General features: G+C 49.8%; 1 protein-coding gene across 7 annotated transcripts in view; it reads right to left on the bottom strand.

Annotated features, from left to right (window-relative positions):
- TIAM1 (TIAM Rac1 associated GEF 1) overlaps positions 1-17,296 on the bottom strand; it is a 155,661-nt gene that overhangs the window by 106,942 nt on the left and 31,423 nt on the right. For 4 of the 7 annotated variants that reach the window (XM_088051022.1, XM_088051021.1, XM_088051027.1 and 1 more), the window contains exons 2-3: positions 15,005-15,203; positions 1,214-1,273 (exon numbers count right to left, since the gene is read on the bottom strand). Coding sequence is in view for 2 of the 7 variants with exons in the window: in XM_088051018.1 (XP_087907144.1) it covers positions 1,214-1,273 (60 nt within the window). In the remaining 5 variants the exon portion in view is untranslated. The remainder of the gene's footprint in view (positions 1-1,213; positions 1,274-15,004; positions 15,204-17,296) is intronic. The other 3 variants (XM_088051018.1, XM_088051019.1, XM_088051025.1) reach the window with 2 other exon arrangements.

Genomic DNA, 17,296 nt, shown 5'->3' with positions numbered 1-17,296 from the left:
CAATAGAGTGGGAGAGAAGGGAAGTGGAAACCTCTCCCATCTCTCTGTTATTTTGCCTTAAATGCACTGTAGTTTATGTCCTCAATAAAAGCCTGTGCATATCTTTCCAACTTAAATGTGGACTGCAACCTTGGGATTACTGCCCTGGCAGAATTAACGTATTAGACATAAAAGCCATAATGTTTCATTATCCATCATAAAGCATGTGTGCTTTCCCCCTGGGGAGACTAGAAATATCACCCAATTTCACGATCATTTTCTGTTAACTGACTGCCCTGCCACATGTTCACACACTGGCACCCTCACTTAGATGATATAGCAGTCCTCTGGTTTCATTCTTCTTTCTTTATGATGCTGACATTTTTATAAATCATGTTTTTCTCTTCTGTTTTTGTGTCTGTGAAGGCACCACACTACGGAACCACTCGGCTGGAAAATAAAACTTACCCTGGAACAAAAAAACAGCTCATATTTGTCTAGCTGGAAACATACCATAACCTGATGTCTGAAACAAGGGTAGAAGGCAACAGAGAGGCAAGAAAACCTCAAACACAACAGGCAAGCGAACTCAGACTCCTTTATGGGCACAGTGGGGTCTGTGGTCAATAGTGAGGCACTGAAGAACAGAATCTCTTCCCTCTGCAGTTCAAATTCCCTGTATTCCTCCCTCTCACTGTTAGGCTGGCTGCAAATTCAAAGTTTTGCATAAGCCACAGATTTTGTCTGTCTCTTTGAAAGGTCAAAACCAAGGAGCAGCACAACCCCAGAGAGGACAAATGGGCCAGCTGGCAGCAATTTGGAGTGACCACCACACAGAGGAAGTGTGGGGAGGAACAGGGGCCAGAGAGGAGCCTTTAAAAGCCCGGGTCACCCTTATATTGTAACTTAGAGGCTGCCTCAGGGAATCTTTTTATTTAATCACTTTTGCATCTTCGCACGGATTAGTGACCAACTGTCCCAATTTAGTGCTGCCACGTTTCTACAAACATTCCTGGCTATGCTTGCTTGGAAAAATCATGCAGCTACTGACAGTCTCTCATAGAAACATTTCACTCTGCATCTCCAAGAGGCCTTATAACATTTTTATTGCCAAGAGAGCCCTGGTTCTGCTCTGCAGGGCGGGGAGGGGAAGGGGAGGCGAGCAGAGCAGGAGGAGGGTGGGCAGGAGCTGCAAACACACACCCTCACCAAATCCACCCCAGTCCTTACTCACATGAGGGTGGCACAGCAGTAAACAGGACCAAAGGGAAACATTGGTTGTCCCACGTAGCTCCTGGAACGCAAAAGGAAGATTAAAAGGTCAGCTTGGAGCATCCAGATGCACAGAGCTGCAGTTCAGCTGCCTGACCCCCAAACACACCTCGGCCAAAGCAAGGCAGCCAGACTGTTCTCACTGACACCACCTCCACCTGCTAGGGCAGGGGGGAAAGAACTCAAATCCCTATTGCTTCTCACTGTTAGCTGCTGTTTGTATCTTGCCAGAGCCACAGAAGCCAATTAAGGTGCTTTCCCTTGGGTCTGCGGTCGGTCAGCTCCAGACACCGAGGGCTGCAGGCAGCATTTACTTGTTCTAAAGCAACTCTTTCCACAGGCCCAGGGTTCAGCTAATTGTACCACACTGCTGTTGATCTGCAGTTCTACAGAAAGCTTGGCTCCCAGTTGAATGCTCTCAGCAAAATTATGCTCGAGGTTAGTGTGGATCTCACAGAACAATAACCTGGGAGCACTGGCAGAGGTTTCAGGTAGCAAAACAGAACGTATTTAAAAAATAAATCCCTAGAATGCCTGCACAATGAAAGCAGTAAAAGGTCACTTATCCCCAGCAAATATCATCCCCACATGCTGCTCTGAGATTGGAAACATGAGTGGATTGACAACTCCTGAGCACCATCCAGCAGAGATTTCCTAGGGCTCTTCTCCCTGACCAGTGCTTCCCATCACCTCAGGATACGGGTTTGTGGCAGGCAGAGCTTGCTGACGGCTCCTGATGGAAAATGGTTGTTCCCCCACACCAGGAGAGCGGGAAGAGTAGAGCATCCCATGGCCAACCCACCACCCCGAGCCCTCCAGAGCCCTCGCAGCTCTGAGGGCTGGGGATGATGTAACACCATCAGACATCTGCCAAATAAATAAGCGAGTTCCAACATGCCTTGCTCCAAACCTGCACAGCAATTTCCATTCCAGAGCAGGAACTTGTGCTGGGGTTTAATACTCTCTCCAATATATCCCTTTCCACAAAGAAAATCTGTGCCCACTGCTCCAGGAACACACGTAATCCTTGTAAGCAGATGTCAGCCTCCAAAGCTGAGAAAATGACTTTGTTCTTGGGGATCAGGGAATTTAAAATTCAAGAAGTTGGAATGTCCTGATGAATTTGGTAACTGAAAACCCGGGAGAGAGTTTCACCTGCTCTCTGAACAGCCGCCGCTGTTTTATCCATCCATAATTCCACGAGAATGGTCTTCTGCTCTTTGACAATCCAGCAGCCAGAGAGCTGGGAAAGAGAGGAGGGAGCTGCCAGGAGCCAGCAGCCCCAATCCCACAGCACTGCCCCACGCAGCAGCTCTCAGACAGAGGCTTCCAAGCTGGTGCTGCTCCACGAGGACCCACCAAACCCAACACCCTCCAATCACCTCCCCTGGAGGGACACCCCTTCACCCCAGCTGTGATTTGGGGTCACAGCTACACCTCCCCTCTCCCAGCAAACCACACACAAACAGCAGCATTTCCCATGTTTTTATAGCAGGTAAAGTACAGCTCTGGGGTCTCACAGGGAAGAAGAGACACAGCCAGAAAAAAAGGGATTTTCATCAAAAAGTCAACAACAATTGGATGTAACCATTATCTCAGAGAGCTGCTTGGTAGAGACCCACAGGATAAAGCCCTGGATGGAAGAAAGGCCCATAAAACCTGGTTAATACCCAAGGATCACCTCCTCCAAGCAGGAAGGCAGGTAAGAACTCCAGGAGAGCTGTGTGGACCAACAAGGAGCTCCTGGAAAAACTCAAATATAAAAATGATGCTGGGAAAGAGACTGTCCCAGCAGCCAGGTTGGACAGGACTTGGTGCTAGAGTACAGAAGGTTGGAATGAGATGGGATTTAAGGTCCCTCCCAACCCCAACCCAACCCTTTCTGTTTCCTGTGCTGGCTGCTGCTTTGCCTCAGCAGAGCTGGGCGTTCAGGAAAGGGAACAGACGGGAGCTCAGCTGAATGCAGGGTGTCCCACACACCTCTTGGAGCCAGGAGGGCTTGGCACAAGAGGGACTGGGTCTGCAGGGAGCTCAGGGCAGGCAGCAGCAGATTAGCAACACTTCTGGGAAATTTTATCCTGCCAAGGATATGGAGATCAGCCTGGAAGTCTTAATTCCTGCTGGCCTGAGTCCTAATGATGGGCAGAGCTGTCGCTGCAGTGCGATGAAATCTGCGCTGACACCCAGGGCCAGGCCGGGTGCTTCCCCTTCCCACCACCCCCAGAGGGGTGTGGAGAGTCCCACGGAGAGGCTGTGCTGGCCAAGAGCTGGGCTTGGGCTGCAGCAGCTCCACAGAGCCTCCAGCACCACGTGCTCAGCACAGACAGGCTCTGCCACAACGCTCGCACCCAACACGCGGGTACCCGAGTCCTCCTCCCAGCCCAAAAAAATCCTCCTCCCAGCCCAAAAAAATCCTCCTCCCAGCCCTTGCCCCATCACAAGTGCCTGGCCCCAAGCAGCTCAAGGCATCTCCCTCCCTTGCCTGGCTGGGGCTGGAGAGCACAAGCGATGGGCACACAGCTCAAGAGCAAGCCCCCAGGAGAAGTAGATCCCAGGCTGCCCAAACTGAGAGAAGCAAACATCCCTCCCCATCCTCGAGTCCCTCCTGGGGCAAAACCAGGGTGAGGGCAGCCCACTGCCACCAGCACTGCCAGGAATCAGCCCTGCTGCAGGTGAGGCAGGAGCTGTCCTGCAATTAACACTGCATCAGAGCCCTCACAGGGAAAGAGAGCAAGTCCAGATTAGGCAGACAAGCTCAGCTCTGACAGCTCCTAAGCTTAGCTTAAAACTGCACTTTAATAATAGGTGTTTAACACAGCTCTTGGGTTGTGCAGTTTTTAATGCACCTCTTGAAAGGTGAGCAGAAAAATGAAAATGTTGCTAAAAAGCCTCCTTTTTCCCATGTTAACTAATGGAAGTTCAGCTAGAAGATCTACAAAGTGTTTTTATTTAGTATAAGAAAAACCTGTGATACCCGACTACCCTCAGGTCAGAGCACTGATGTTTTCTCCCCCACAGGAGCTCCAGCCTTCTCAGGGATCTGTTTTGTTTTATCTACAAAAGCCTTTTCTTCCCTTTTGCTCTTCTGGAAGCTCGCAGGGAAACCCCAGCGTTCCCAACAACTGCTGCAAATCCCCAGTTCTTTTCCTGATTTAAGCATGGCTACAAGAGCCCGCTATCATCAGCCAGTGCTTATCCCAGAAAACATGTAACTCCAATTCAACAATCCTATTACATATGCTCCCAGCATTTGTACAGGAGAGATTTAGCTCTCAGCTCTCCATTGCTTTATCTCTTTCTGGGTTTGCCAGGGCAGAAATTATCCCAGGCTATAAACGGGTCCCATCCAAATGCTTCTCCTATCTTTGCTGCAAATCTGGGGAAAGCTCACGTAGCTGCTGTGCACTGTCCGGCTTCCCCGTGCCCAGCAGCCCCTCTGGAGTGCTGTGGGAGGAGCTGGCAGTCCCATCTCACCTCCAAGGCACTGCCAAAACCACAGCCTGCCCCACCAAGGGCTCCCTCCAGGAGGGCAGGGAGGGGGAACCCCTGCCACGCTCCCAAGGACTGCGGTGGCTTCAGAGGCAACAGGTCTGACCAGAGCAGAGATGGCAAAACACAAAATCAGAAGACAAGAAGCATGGACATGGATGGAAAACCTCACACTCTGTCTCAGTGGCTTGCCCTAGAGCCTGTAGCTGGGGTAGGAGGGTAGATCCACCCCAAACTGCCTCACTGCTGGCAGGAGGACTCATCCCATCCCGCTCTCTTCTGCCTCTGATCCCCCAAACTCCACGGGCCAGGTGCCCCTGGCCCTTCGTGTGCCCTGTTCCATCTCCCTGCTTTTGTCAGCAAACTGAGCCACCACCGAGCCATCCCCACGTCTCAGCAACACACCCACCTCTTGCATAAAAAAATAAAATAAAGTAGAGCTAAACCACTTCTGCCTCATTTATTCCAGGAGCACTATTCCCACAGGCCTGTATCCACGAGATCCATGTGCAGCTCCTGAATCACCATCTCCTCCATCTAACACTGACACCCAGTTTTAAGGCTGTTTTCCCATCCACCTGCCAGCTACCTCTTCCCTGTGGTACCTCCCCTGCGCTCTTGCCCAACACCTGTCTCTTACCTCACATCACACCTCCAACACACTCTTGTCAGCTCATGGCTTAGTCACTGCTGCCAAGTCCAAACCCCGGCTGTCCTTGCCAGCACGACACTTCTGTCTCTGTGAGAACATCAGCCCAGCTTCCTGGATCCCTGCTCCCACAAAGTCTGGGACAGCCCACGGAGCAGGCAGAGCTCTCGAGAAACAGCTGCCAGGGCAGCAGTGGCACTTCCAGAGGCTCTGGGCTCCACTCGAGGAGCACCAACTGGGATGGACGTGGACAGGAAAGGAAGGATTAGGATAAATGGCTCTGCAGATGTGTCAGAAATAAATCAAGCTGCTCAAACCCACAGTAACTCAGTTCTGGAGCATTAAAAAGTAATTTCAAAAAAATAAAATCAGCCTGGTGTACTCAAGGATGTAATTTATTTTTTTCTTTCCTGGAAAACACGCCAAGGGAAATGGGGAGCAGGTCACAGGCAGCCCCAGCCATGCTCCACCAGCACCCCTAAAGCTGCTCACAAGAGTTTTCCCTCTTTTCACCTCTAAGGCCACCTCACTCTGGGAGCACAGCATCCAACCCACCAAGGAGCCATTCCCAGTAACAAAGCCGGGGTTTCTCAGCCTGGGAATGATCCCAGCTGTTTCCTCTGGAAAACATCTTCTCCTCACCCCTGCAGCACCCTGAGCTCCTCTGGCTGTGCTGTTTGGCTCTGCCCCCGTGGTCAGACCCAGAGGTGCGGCTGCTGCAGCCCCTCACCCCTGACCCACCACTTCCAACATCATCCAACATCCGTTTCTCCTCCTCCTGCCTCCCTCTCTCCCATCTGGCCTTTCCCACCAGCCAACAAGCCCAGCCTTTGTCCTCCCCTCCAGGCAGCTCTGATCCCCGTGCCCTCTCCCCACCCTGCTCCCCCCACTGCACTGTGGCATCCAAACACTGCAAAGTTTAGGAAAATGTAAGAGTTTCCAGAGGGAAACATTTATAAAATAGCCCTTGAGTGTGTGCTGAGTGGTTTTATTCCAAGCAGAGCTTTCACCTGAGTGCAGACACCACTGACTGTGGACACGCTCCTTGCCTCACCTGTCATCCAGCTCGCCCCACACCACCTGCCTTTCCTCCAGGAAAACCTGCACTGGGGCCTTTGCCTTCTCTTTCTGTTCTGCCAGAAGCCCTGCAAGAGCGACAAAGCCTTGCAGAAATGTCTCCTGGCTCAGCAGGCCCCCCTGCCCTCCCAGCAGTGGGAATTTGCTTCCAAGGTACCTCTGGAAGAGCCCCTCTCCGGGAGGTGCCCGGACAAAGCGCCACAGGTGCAGATCAAACAGATCAAAGAGGGAAACCTCCCCTCCGCTTTCACTTCAGCTTTGCCTTCAAATCAGCCTCTCTGATGTGCTGCTTCTCTTTCATTACTGCTCCTTTTGCCTCCAGGTCCTGTCCACGGCTCTGGCCTTCAATTACGCCATCAGCTCCATCACCAGGAATGTTCTATCAGTGCCTGCCCGGCTCTTCTCTTCCCTCAGACTCACTCTTTGCACCTGCTCCTCCCAAGACACTTTTTCCCAGTCCAGGTGATGGCTTTCCTTGGCAGGGGTGCAAGATCTGAGCAGTGTGATCCGGGCTCTGGGAGCAGCACAGCAGCACGCAGGAGGATGGCAATCTGCGCCAGATCTCTGTTTATACACACACACACACACACAAAAACGCTGCTAAGTGCTTTTTGAGAGGGAGGTGGGACCGGAGAGCTCCTCTAACCTACACAATCCTACCGTTCTGTCACTTTCTTGTAAACAAAATAATCCAGGCTGGAGCTGGAAGCGGCTGCTCACTTGACAGCACAGCAGAGAGGTCTTGCAGCTCCGCGTCCCTTCTGCTGCGGCGTCTCGCTTCTCAAATCAATCACAGCTCAGACGGGACATCAAAGGTCTCTTTCTAGTGCTCTACCTCTGGAAATCCTCCCATAAGGAAGGAGATAATTGAAGCTGCTTAATGCTCAGGACATCACCACAGTGTAACATGCAATTATTGTAGCACCTGGGAAAATTGGATAGCAAAACCACAGCTGAAAGTCCCCGCTGCTCAAAAAGCACTTCATGCTTTTCCCTTTCCCCAGTGCCTCCTGACAGGGAAGGGAGGGCTGATTTCTGGACATGGGCTATTTCAATTTCATCTTTAATTTTACTTGGCAGCCTGTTCCCAGCCCAAAGGTATCCATGCCTTCCAGTGGCATTTTCCAAAGGAGCAATTCTGCCCCTGGAAAGTGAGGAGCTCTCACTTAGCACCAGTAAGAGAGAGAGAGATGATGTTCAGTTTGACAATGAGGCTGTCAGTGGGCTCTGAAATGTCACTCCCACACCTCACAGATGCAGTTGGCTCATCCCTTGTTTCAGAGGAATGTACTGGAGCTCCTTTTGTAACTGATACAAAATGTTTAACCAGGCTGGAGCCTTAATTTGGGAAAAAAAAAACCTCCTTCCCTTTCCACTGAAAGGCACGTTAATTAATTGTCTTGAACATATTTCAACTGTTCCATCCTTTTTAAAGACACTTTTCCAGGGACAAACCACGTCCTTAAGTAAAACCCACATGGCACCAAGCTGAACTAAAAAAGCCCCAAGACAACACAAAAACCCAAACTGATATTTCAAGAAGGTGGCTTCTTCCACCTGTCATCATTCTTGTCCCTGACTTTGCCAGAACTTATATCTGTGAATAACTCTGGAAGGATAACCAGGACAAATGTTTCCATAATGGCAGCTTGACAGTGTAACTTGTTTTGAAACAAGCATGTAAGATAAATCACAACTGGAATGACAGGAAAAAAAACCAAGCGAGAGGAGACACCAAAAACCCGTGGGAGAAGAATAACACAAGTTCCATGGAGTTCTGGTATCTAATCTTGCAAGTGAGCCCATCATCTCAGTACCAAAAATAATCTATTACATGAGCTTTTCTTTTTAGCATCAATTTTCAAACCATATAAAAATTGTCCCAAAAAGCCTTAAGCACCACCACTACAATCTCCACATCCTCTCTATCCTTTCACATTTCTTGCTCCTCTCTGGCCAAATTCAAGTGGAAAAGGAGGAAAGCCCTACAAAGCAGTCCAGCTTCACTGTACCCTGAATCCTGGATATAAGAAAATGTGGATGTAGAAAGCAAAATTTATCCCCGAGTTAATATTTCACTCAGAAATAAACCTTCCATTTTCATCCTGTGGCAACTCAACCTCCCCTCCTTGCCAGTCCTGACTTGGAACTTTGTGGAAATTGGACTGGGCTGGGACATTTTCCAAGGGCCCAGACCTATACATGTGCTGCTCTTCATCAGCTAAACACACTAGATTTGTCTCCTAGGGCTGCAACAACACTATCTGCTCTCTGCTCCATCACACAAAGTTTAAAAGTGAACTCTGTTAGCTTGGTTATTCATCTCAAAACCAAGGCAATGGTCACTTCATCACTGTTGTCCTTAGAACTCATCACAGCTCTGTAAATTGCTCTTCTGTTTCCACAGGAGGCTGAATTTTCTTCTTGGAGAAAACTGGCTATGTACAAATATTCCCTATACATAAATCTAAATCAGTCTGTGGATTGGTTGCTGATATTTGGTTGGAGAAAGGAAGACAAGCACACCCCACACCAAATCCTGTGCAGTTGCTCTCCTCCATTACACAAACACTTGGCAGGCTTCCAGTGTAAAATTTATGCACTAAAATTAGCTCTCACAATTGCAATCAATTGCAACAATCAATCATAAGTAATTCCAGGGAAAGGGGGTGAAAAAGGAAAAAAAAGAAATAAAAGAGGCGAGCATGGCAAACAATGCCAGAGCACTGCAGTGGCTCCTGCGTGGGTCCATCCTTGTGTCCAGCAGTGTTTTCCTGCCCCATCATTCATAGGGCTGCAAATACAGAACTTTTCACCCTCCATGTGACACACACAGCCACTGTACAGTGCCAGAACACAGCTCTGAGCAAGGTTTTTTCCCCCCTTGAAACAACAACTCCTAATAAATGTTACATTGTTTGGAAGGAAAGACAGAAAATGTATATAAACTTCTGGCAGCCAAATACATATGGCAGGAATATGCTGGAGAACACAGAATGCTCCAGAGAACACAAGGAATTACAAGCCCTCCCTGGGTAATTGAGTGTAAATATTACAGCTGATGGTCTCTTCTCTCCCACAGACAAATGAATATCTGTGCCCCCACCTTAATCTGGGCTGTCCTCTGTCTCCTTATACCAACAATTTACATAACTTCTGGCCCCCGAGAACCTACGTCTTGCATGTCATCACGCATTAAAACTCAATTACCTGCCACTGTTTTCATTCCCTTCTGGGGTTTGGGTTGGATTTCTCTTTCAAACAGGTCGCAGCTGTATTATAAAGGAGTAGGGATAGATAAACAAGCAGATGGTGTTAGAGACACATTTTAGTGCTGCAAGTAGTACAAGAAGCTGGCTTGGTACAGAGCCTGATGAAACCAGCAAAGCCCTTGGTACCACAGAAATGTCTCCTTCCCTCAGCTCCCAACAGCAGATGCTCTTCTGACCCACACCTACTCCACCAAAGACAAAACCAAGCATAAACTCATCGTTCTTCCTATCACCTAAAAGCTATTTTAAACCCAAGCACACTGAGACCATTTGGGATTATTTAATATTTTATAAGTGAGTATTTACACTTCCAATGCAACTGCAAATTATAGAAGTTATGCACAAAAGTTGGGGTGAAGCCTAGTTATCTAAAATTCCTCATTGTGAGTTTGCATCAAGAACAAAAAACATTTAGGGAAAGATTTTTTTAAAAAAAATATGAGTTACCTGGCATAGTTTTAAATCTAGCAAGAAATGGAGATGGCTAGAGGAAAGGATCTGGAGGAAAATGAAGCTGATAACCAGGAATGGTGGATGTAGCAACACACCAGGCTGCAGAACGCCCTCCAAAAGCAGTGGAAAGATAATCTTTACAAAAAAGCTTTACCACAGCAGAAGATGACCACTGAACAATTCTCCATAAATCTCACACTGCTGTGGAAGTGCAGTGATATCCCAAACACAGGAATCTTCTTAGGCTGGAGAGACAGGGCAAAGAAAACAGCCACACTCCAAAAGAACCTTAAAATATTTCCTGTGCTGACTATCACAAGAACAAACAGCAGCAGAGAGCCGTGCAGCCCTGTTCCCAGAAAGGAGAGCCCTCCCGGAGAGGCTGGCCTGCTCCAGGGGCACCAGCAGCCTCTCCAGCAGAAATTCCAGCCCTGGCAGGGCCAGGCTGGCAGCACACGTGTGCCCAGGCAGGTGACAGCTCAGGTCACGGGCACGAGCACTCTCACACACGTGGGTGCACGGGAGGAACGCCTGGGCTGCAAAGGCATTTCCTCAGCACGAAAACACCACAGGAATTCCTCTCCTGCCTCAAACAGCACCGCTCCTGCACCAAGCCCATCCAGCCCCGGCTCCTTCTGGCCCATCCCACCACCAGAGACAGAACTGTGACCCCAGAGCCGCATCCTGAGGTTCAGAGAGGCTCTGCCACCCTGGCAGCAGCTATTTTTGGGGATCTCTGGTTGCTAGGGCCAACTCCCAGCCATCAGCACCATCCTCCAGGCAGGGTCTGGTGTGCCAGTCAGGAGAGGGGGAAGGAGTTGAGAGGAGGGATGAGTAAGCAGGGGAACGTGAGAAACCAAACAAAATGCCAGCCTGAGGAGAAATACATGGTCACAGCTTCCACCAGCGCTCAGCTGAACTCCTACATGAAACAAGCCTGGCTGGATTGAGCCAACAGAGCCCGCACCAGCTTGGAAGCCATTTCCAAAGGCTGCACGAGGCCTCCTGCTGCCCCCCAGGCAGGATGAACTCCATCCAAACACCAGCTCCGAGCCAGAGCATGTGTTCATACAACTCTCCTGGACTGCTGCTCCTGGTGCTTTGCACTGGGGAGCCAGCAAGGCAGACAGAAAGGAAGCACTTAGCCCTCAATTGCACACCAAGTCTCCTGCAAAATTAGGAAATTGCTCCAGATGCTCAAAACCCCAGAAATAACTGACGGATCGGGTTTCTAGGAGCTGTATGCATGGACAGCTTCTTATTTTCAGAATTACTGGAGCCTTGGTCTACACCAGCCTCTTACACATCTGGATAGTCTTACATAGTTTACAAAAGACCGTGACAGTTTTCCATCCATTTCTACCTCTTATTTTGAGCTTTCAGCTCAAAAAACACCTTTAGAAAGTTACCAGGGCAAAGGTGGTAAAGAGAGAACAAAGCTGGGGGGGTATAAACTCTGTTCCCTTTTTTCCACAGTGAAGAGACTCATACAAATAATCTCTTAGGCTTCTAAATAACTCAGTTTTGAAAAATGGGGATTAAACACCACTGAAACCTAAGACCCTAAAGAGAAAAACATATGTGCACATGGACTTAGGAAAGCAAACAGCTTTTCAAAACAGAACTCTTCTGACACACTCCTAAAGGAAGTGTTTTTTATTTAAATCATCATCAGCTGAAGGGCAGGAGAAGGACTCCAGCACATATCAGCAAGAACTCCCACTCCACACAGGCAAAAACATTGGCACAAAAGTAAACTAATCGCTTCCTAAGCTGCTAAGATGCCATTATAAATTTTTATATATATATATATATATATATATATGTCCATGTGATACTTGTACAGGAACATATCACAGTTTAGAGCTTTTTTAAAATAACTTCAGGAGAGAATTTGGTCATAGGACAACACCCTGGTATAGAAAAGACTGAAGAGGAAGACATGCTCTAATCCAAGTGAAATCCCCCCCAGTCAGGAGACCCAGCCTTATTGATAGAGATCCTTGAAGGTCTTTTCCAACCTTGATGGTTCTGTGACTCCCTTCTCCACCTCCCATTAGAGGAAATACAGCCTAACAGCCATCGGGAAGGAAGTTGCCTGTAGCATGACTAGGATGCTCAAGTGGTTAGAAGTTTCCTGGAGCACCAGGAAGCTCGTGGGGAGGACACAGAATTCACGGGACCAGGAGCTCTGAAATAATTTTTTAGCAGCCTGGGAAAGAGGAATTCTGCTATCAGCTTCATGCTGGAGAGGAGGGAGGATATGGAAGAGGGAAGCCAAGGAACCCCACTCAGCATCCCAGCTGGATGTGAACAGGCCTTTTCTGGGTCACCAGGACCACGAATCCCTCTGCAGCAGCTTGGGCCCACGTCAGGCAGCACAGGCACCTGGGGTCCAGCTTCTCCAAGCTGCCAAGGGAGCTGCTCCGTGCTGCAGAGCAGCCCCAGCGCTGCAGAGACACAGCTGCCCCTGGCTCACCCCGCTCAGACGCTGCCTGCGCCTCTGCAAGAGCGCTGCTGTGCATGGAAAGGTCAGCCTGAGCTGCTGCACTTGTGTTTCCAGCCCTTCTCCCTGAGCTGCAGAGTTTCTAAATTAATCTGGGTCTTTGGGCCTGTTGGCTTTTATTGCTGTTTCTTAGGGCACGGCCCACACGGCTGAAATCCCCAGACAAGTTCACTGAGTGCTTTTTGCAGCTCGCCTTTGCCCTCACTCATCCCGGCGTGCTCCCTTAAGTGTCTCTTAAAAACCCAGGGAAGGAAATGTGCTCAGTCTCCTCCTCATTCCCCACTCCCTGGAATGTTTCCATCAGGATTGGCCGCCTGCTCCCCCCGGGAACAGCCCTGCTTTGTGGGATTGTGCTCCGTGGGTCACACCAGGGGTCAGCCTGCACCAGTCCCCCCCTCCCCAAATCCTGACCTCCCGACTTGAGCATGCCAGAGGGCAAGAACTCCTGCTTCTGTGCAACAAGGCGTTGTTAAAGGGAAAATTCCTCTTTTTTTTTTCTTTTCATTTTTTTTCTACATCCTTTACAAGTCTGGGAGAATTGGGATTGTTCAGCCTGCACAAGAGAAGGCTTTGGGGTGACCTAACTGCAGCCCTCCAGGACCTGAAGGAGCTGCAGGAAAGATGGAGAAAGACTGCTTAAAAGGGCCTGGAGTGCCAGGACAAGGGGGAATGGCTTCCCACTGCAAGAGGGCAGAGCTAGGGGGGATATTGGGAAGGAATTGTTCCCTGGGAGGGTGGGCAGGCCCTGGCACAGGGTGCCCAGAGAAGCTGTGGCTGCCCCTGGATCCCTGAAGTGTCCAAGGCCAGGTTGGAGCATCCTGGGATAGTGGGAGGTGTCCCTGCCCATGGCAGGGGATGGCACTGGATGGGTTTCAAGGCTCCTTCATACCCAAGGCACTCTGTGACTCTGTGATCTGTGTGTTTATTGCCCCACAGCAGAAATCATTCTACACACACCAAGACCAGGCAGGAATTTACTGAGCCCGCTCAGACACTGCAGGGACTGAGCCAAAGCCTGCAAACCTGCTCTGGCCATCTCACCACAACAGCACCCCTGCCCTAAGTCCAGTTTCCCTTAAGTACAGGAGGGGGCAGAAGGAATTAGTAAAAAAAAGGCATTTAATTAATAACTGGAATCTCTGTGTTAAAATAATCAGGGCACTGCACTGGGGCAAGAGAACACGGTCAGCACCCAGACATAACCCACCGAGCCCTCCTGCTAGGATCAGCTGCTCAGATTGAACAGCCCACATCTGTCACTGCTGGCAATTCTGCAACTGGAAACTCTCAGGGAGGGCTGATTAATGGCCACACTGGAATTTCCATGGCTTAGCTTTACACTGGCAGCTTCATAGTGAGGGAAACCGTGAGGGAAAACCAGGCAACAGGGGAATGGGGGCAGGAGAAAGAAGCTCCTCTCAGACATGCCCAGGGCAAGGAGAATCAGTCCCTTTCCAGTGAGGCTTCAGCTTTAGCAGAAACAAAGTGGGCCTCCACTTTCATTCTCAGGAAAGGCTGCAGGTGGGAACTGATGCAGTAGCATCCCCCAGAGAGCCCTGAGGTCACACAGCACTGCAGAGACCACCATGGCCACAGCAAAGCCACCCATCCTCCTTCCACCTCTTCTCCTCCAAAACAGAAGGGTGGGGGCTATGCAGCAGCTCCAGCACCGCTTCCACCCTCCTCCTGCACAGCCCTGGTGCCACAGGTAGGGACCAGCAGCTTTTACAGGGCCAGACTGCCAGGAGACAGCTCTGTCCCACCAAAGCACACAAGCAGGCCCAAGGACATGCACCTGAATGGGCATGGGGTAGTGCCAGCCACGGGAAAATCTCAAATCCCCCATGGGAGAGCAAGCCCAGCACTGGCCCAGGGTTCAGGGACACACTGGAAAAACCCCCTCCTTGCAAACTGTCCTTGGAAATATGCTGTGGCCAAGCCCCAGGCATCCAAACCACGAGGTCTTCTTCACACCTGGGCTTTTCTGAGGGTTTTTTTTAGTGGTTTTTTTTTTAACTGCTACTGGGTCCATGTGACCAATTTTAAGCATGTGAGACTTGAATCCTCATGACAGAAGAGGCAGAGAAAAGGGAGGGATGTGTGGTGGGACACACATGACACCACAACAGACACCCACATATTTAAACTATAAAAACCTCTGAGGAAGGATAGCACAGAAGTTTTGTCCCAGAAGCAGCAAAGCCTTAATCTTCTTCCTTCTTGAAAACACCTCAGTCACTGAGAAAGAAAAAAAAAATCAGAGAAGAGTGGGCATTTCATTTGTAAGTACATGTCATTTGTACTTACCTTGTCAAGATCTCTCGTTTTCCAGAGGTCTAACAGCTCCTAGGCGAGCACAGCAGCTCCACAGGGACAGGGTTTGACAGAGCTGTCTGCAGAGATCCCTGGAGAGCACAGGGGCTGAGTTTTCCCTCTGGGCAGTCCCATTGACAACAGATTTCGGCCTTCACGGTTCCTCCACTTGGTGTCTGGGCAGTAGAAGGCTCTGGAGAGAGGAGACACACGGGGGATCCTCGGGGAGCTGCCTTCACAGAGAGCCAACGCAAACCTGGGGGGTTTGTGCAGCTCGTGGCCAGTGCTCAGCTATGCAGGAGAGATCCCAGGGAGCTGCAAGGTGCTGCTTGGTCTGGGGCACAGAGCCCACTTTTGAAGGAGAGCTGCTCACAGGCAAATATCTGAGCTGCACTCAAGGCTCTCCATTGCCACGCGCTCCCCAGGAGAGGCCAGTCCCACCCAGAGGCTCCAGCATGCTCCCAAACAAAGGCACTTGGAATTGTTCCTCCCTACAGCTAGGGGCAGGTGAAATGAAGGAATGCACCCACCACTGTAGGGTTGGGATGAGATCCCTAAGGAAGCACAGAGGCTCAGCAGCTGCCAGCCCACATCAGCTCCAGAGCCACAGAGCCTCCGGGACCAGCCCCAGTCCTGCAGAGTGGAGTGCCCCAGTAATCCAATTAGGCTGTCTGCAGACATAAACCAAAAGGAAAGGATGGGGGAAAAGGAGCAGGAGTGTATCCTCAGTACTGGCCCAAGCTGCAGCTCAAGCAGGAGCCCAGCTGGGAGCCAGAGCCTGGGAGAGCCCAGCCTGGAACCCTGGCACCAAGCACAGGGGCTGCCCAAAGCCCAGGTGTGAGGAGACAGCCCTTCCTAACCAGCCTGCTCAGGAAAGCCTGGAATGGTGACTCCAGCCTGTTCCAGCTGCTTCCCTGCTTCTGTCACACAGCATTCAGCCACTGCCAGGTATTCTGAGGAGGGCAGTACCCAGAAACCACGTGGCTGCAATGGGACATGGAGAGGGATGTAACTCAGTGATCCTCACAGCTCCCTCCCATCTCCAGATATTCCATGATTCTGCAATCATTCCTTCTGAAGGCAGCTGGGTGGCTGAGGCTGGTCCTTGGAGCCCTCCCTCACAGTGCCTGTTCTCTTCTGTCCATCCCACCAGGTTCCCAGCTCCAAAGATTATCCATCCCACATGTGCCTCACATCAAACACAAACATGAACAAGTCCAGGAGAAAGCACCCATCCAACTTTAAAGGTCAGAGCCCCCGGGAAGAGAAGGGAAGAGCAATCTGGGGAAACCTCACCATGGAAAACAGGAGATTTCTGGGCAAAACAAGTGTTTCACATGCCTAAGAAATGAGCATGGCCAAAGTGCTAAAAACATGTTTTAGGAAGCTTCCTAGCTGGACTCTGGCTTCTGCAGAGACAGGAGGTCATGACAGATCCAAACCCAGAGCAGGAGATTGCAGCCACCAATGGGTTTGTTTGTGGGTGTAAAAGCTCAAAAGCACAAAACCATCACCTCAGCCCCCATGCTGGAAGCCAAGACACCATCATCTGGGAGCTGGGGAAAAAATAAAATTAAATAAATATAAATAAATATAAATTATAAATGCCATTGCTCTGGAAAATTAGAATTCTTAATGGGAAAGTAAACATAAGGCTCGTTCTAGCTGATGATAACTATCAGCATGTCAGGGGTTTCATTGTTTCTCCATTACTAAAACAAAAGCATCTTGCTTGAACTGCAGGAGTTAAAAATGCAGAACATCCCGACTTCCCAGAGATAATTCTGCAAACAAGGAGTGACAAGGATGCACTTCCACCGCTGATTTCTTCCATGAATAACTTTATCAGCACTTTCACTCCGCAGGGAGATCCAGATGTTTTATCAAGATGGATTTACAATGTGAGATCCGGGTTTGAAAGCACAACATGCTGAGGAGCTGGCCATCAGCCTCTTGCTTAGAAAGCTCCTTCTCCTGAGTATTACCCAAAGGGATCTTGTCACACAAACGAAGAGGAGGCACCAGTGACATCTCTGCCAGGCTGCCAACCCCTGTGTGAGCGTGGCCAGCAGCTGCACAGGCCCAGGGAGCCACCAAATCCTCAGCAAACACAACATTTTTGTACCCTCTCCACGGACGATTAGCAACAGAGCCCGAAATGTCAAAACCTGACTCTTAATTACAGAAGTTGGCACTTAATGACTCCAATTACAATTTCCACTGATTTCTGAAAATTGGATTCTCCACTACAGTTACTGTGTTTAAATGAGTTTCTTACCTCGTTCA

Source organism: Pseudopodoces humilis, chromosome 2 (genome assembly GCF_049639895.1).
Source record: "Pseudopodoces humilis isolate 2021_Gansu_Grassland_sample_001 chromosome 2, ASM4963989v1, whole genome shotgun sequence".
NCBI lineage: Eukaryota > Metazoa > Chordata > Aves > Passeriformes > Paridae > Pseudopodoces > Pseudopodoces humilis.
This window is presented reverse-complemented; position numbering and strand designations above follow the sequence as displayed.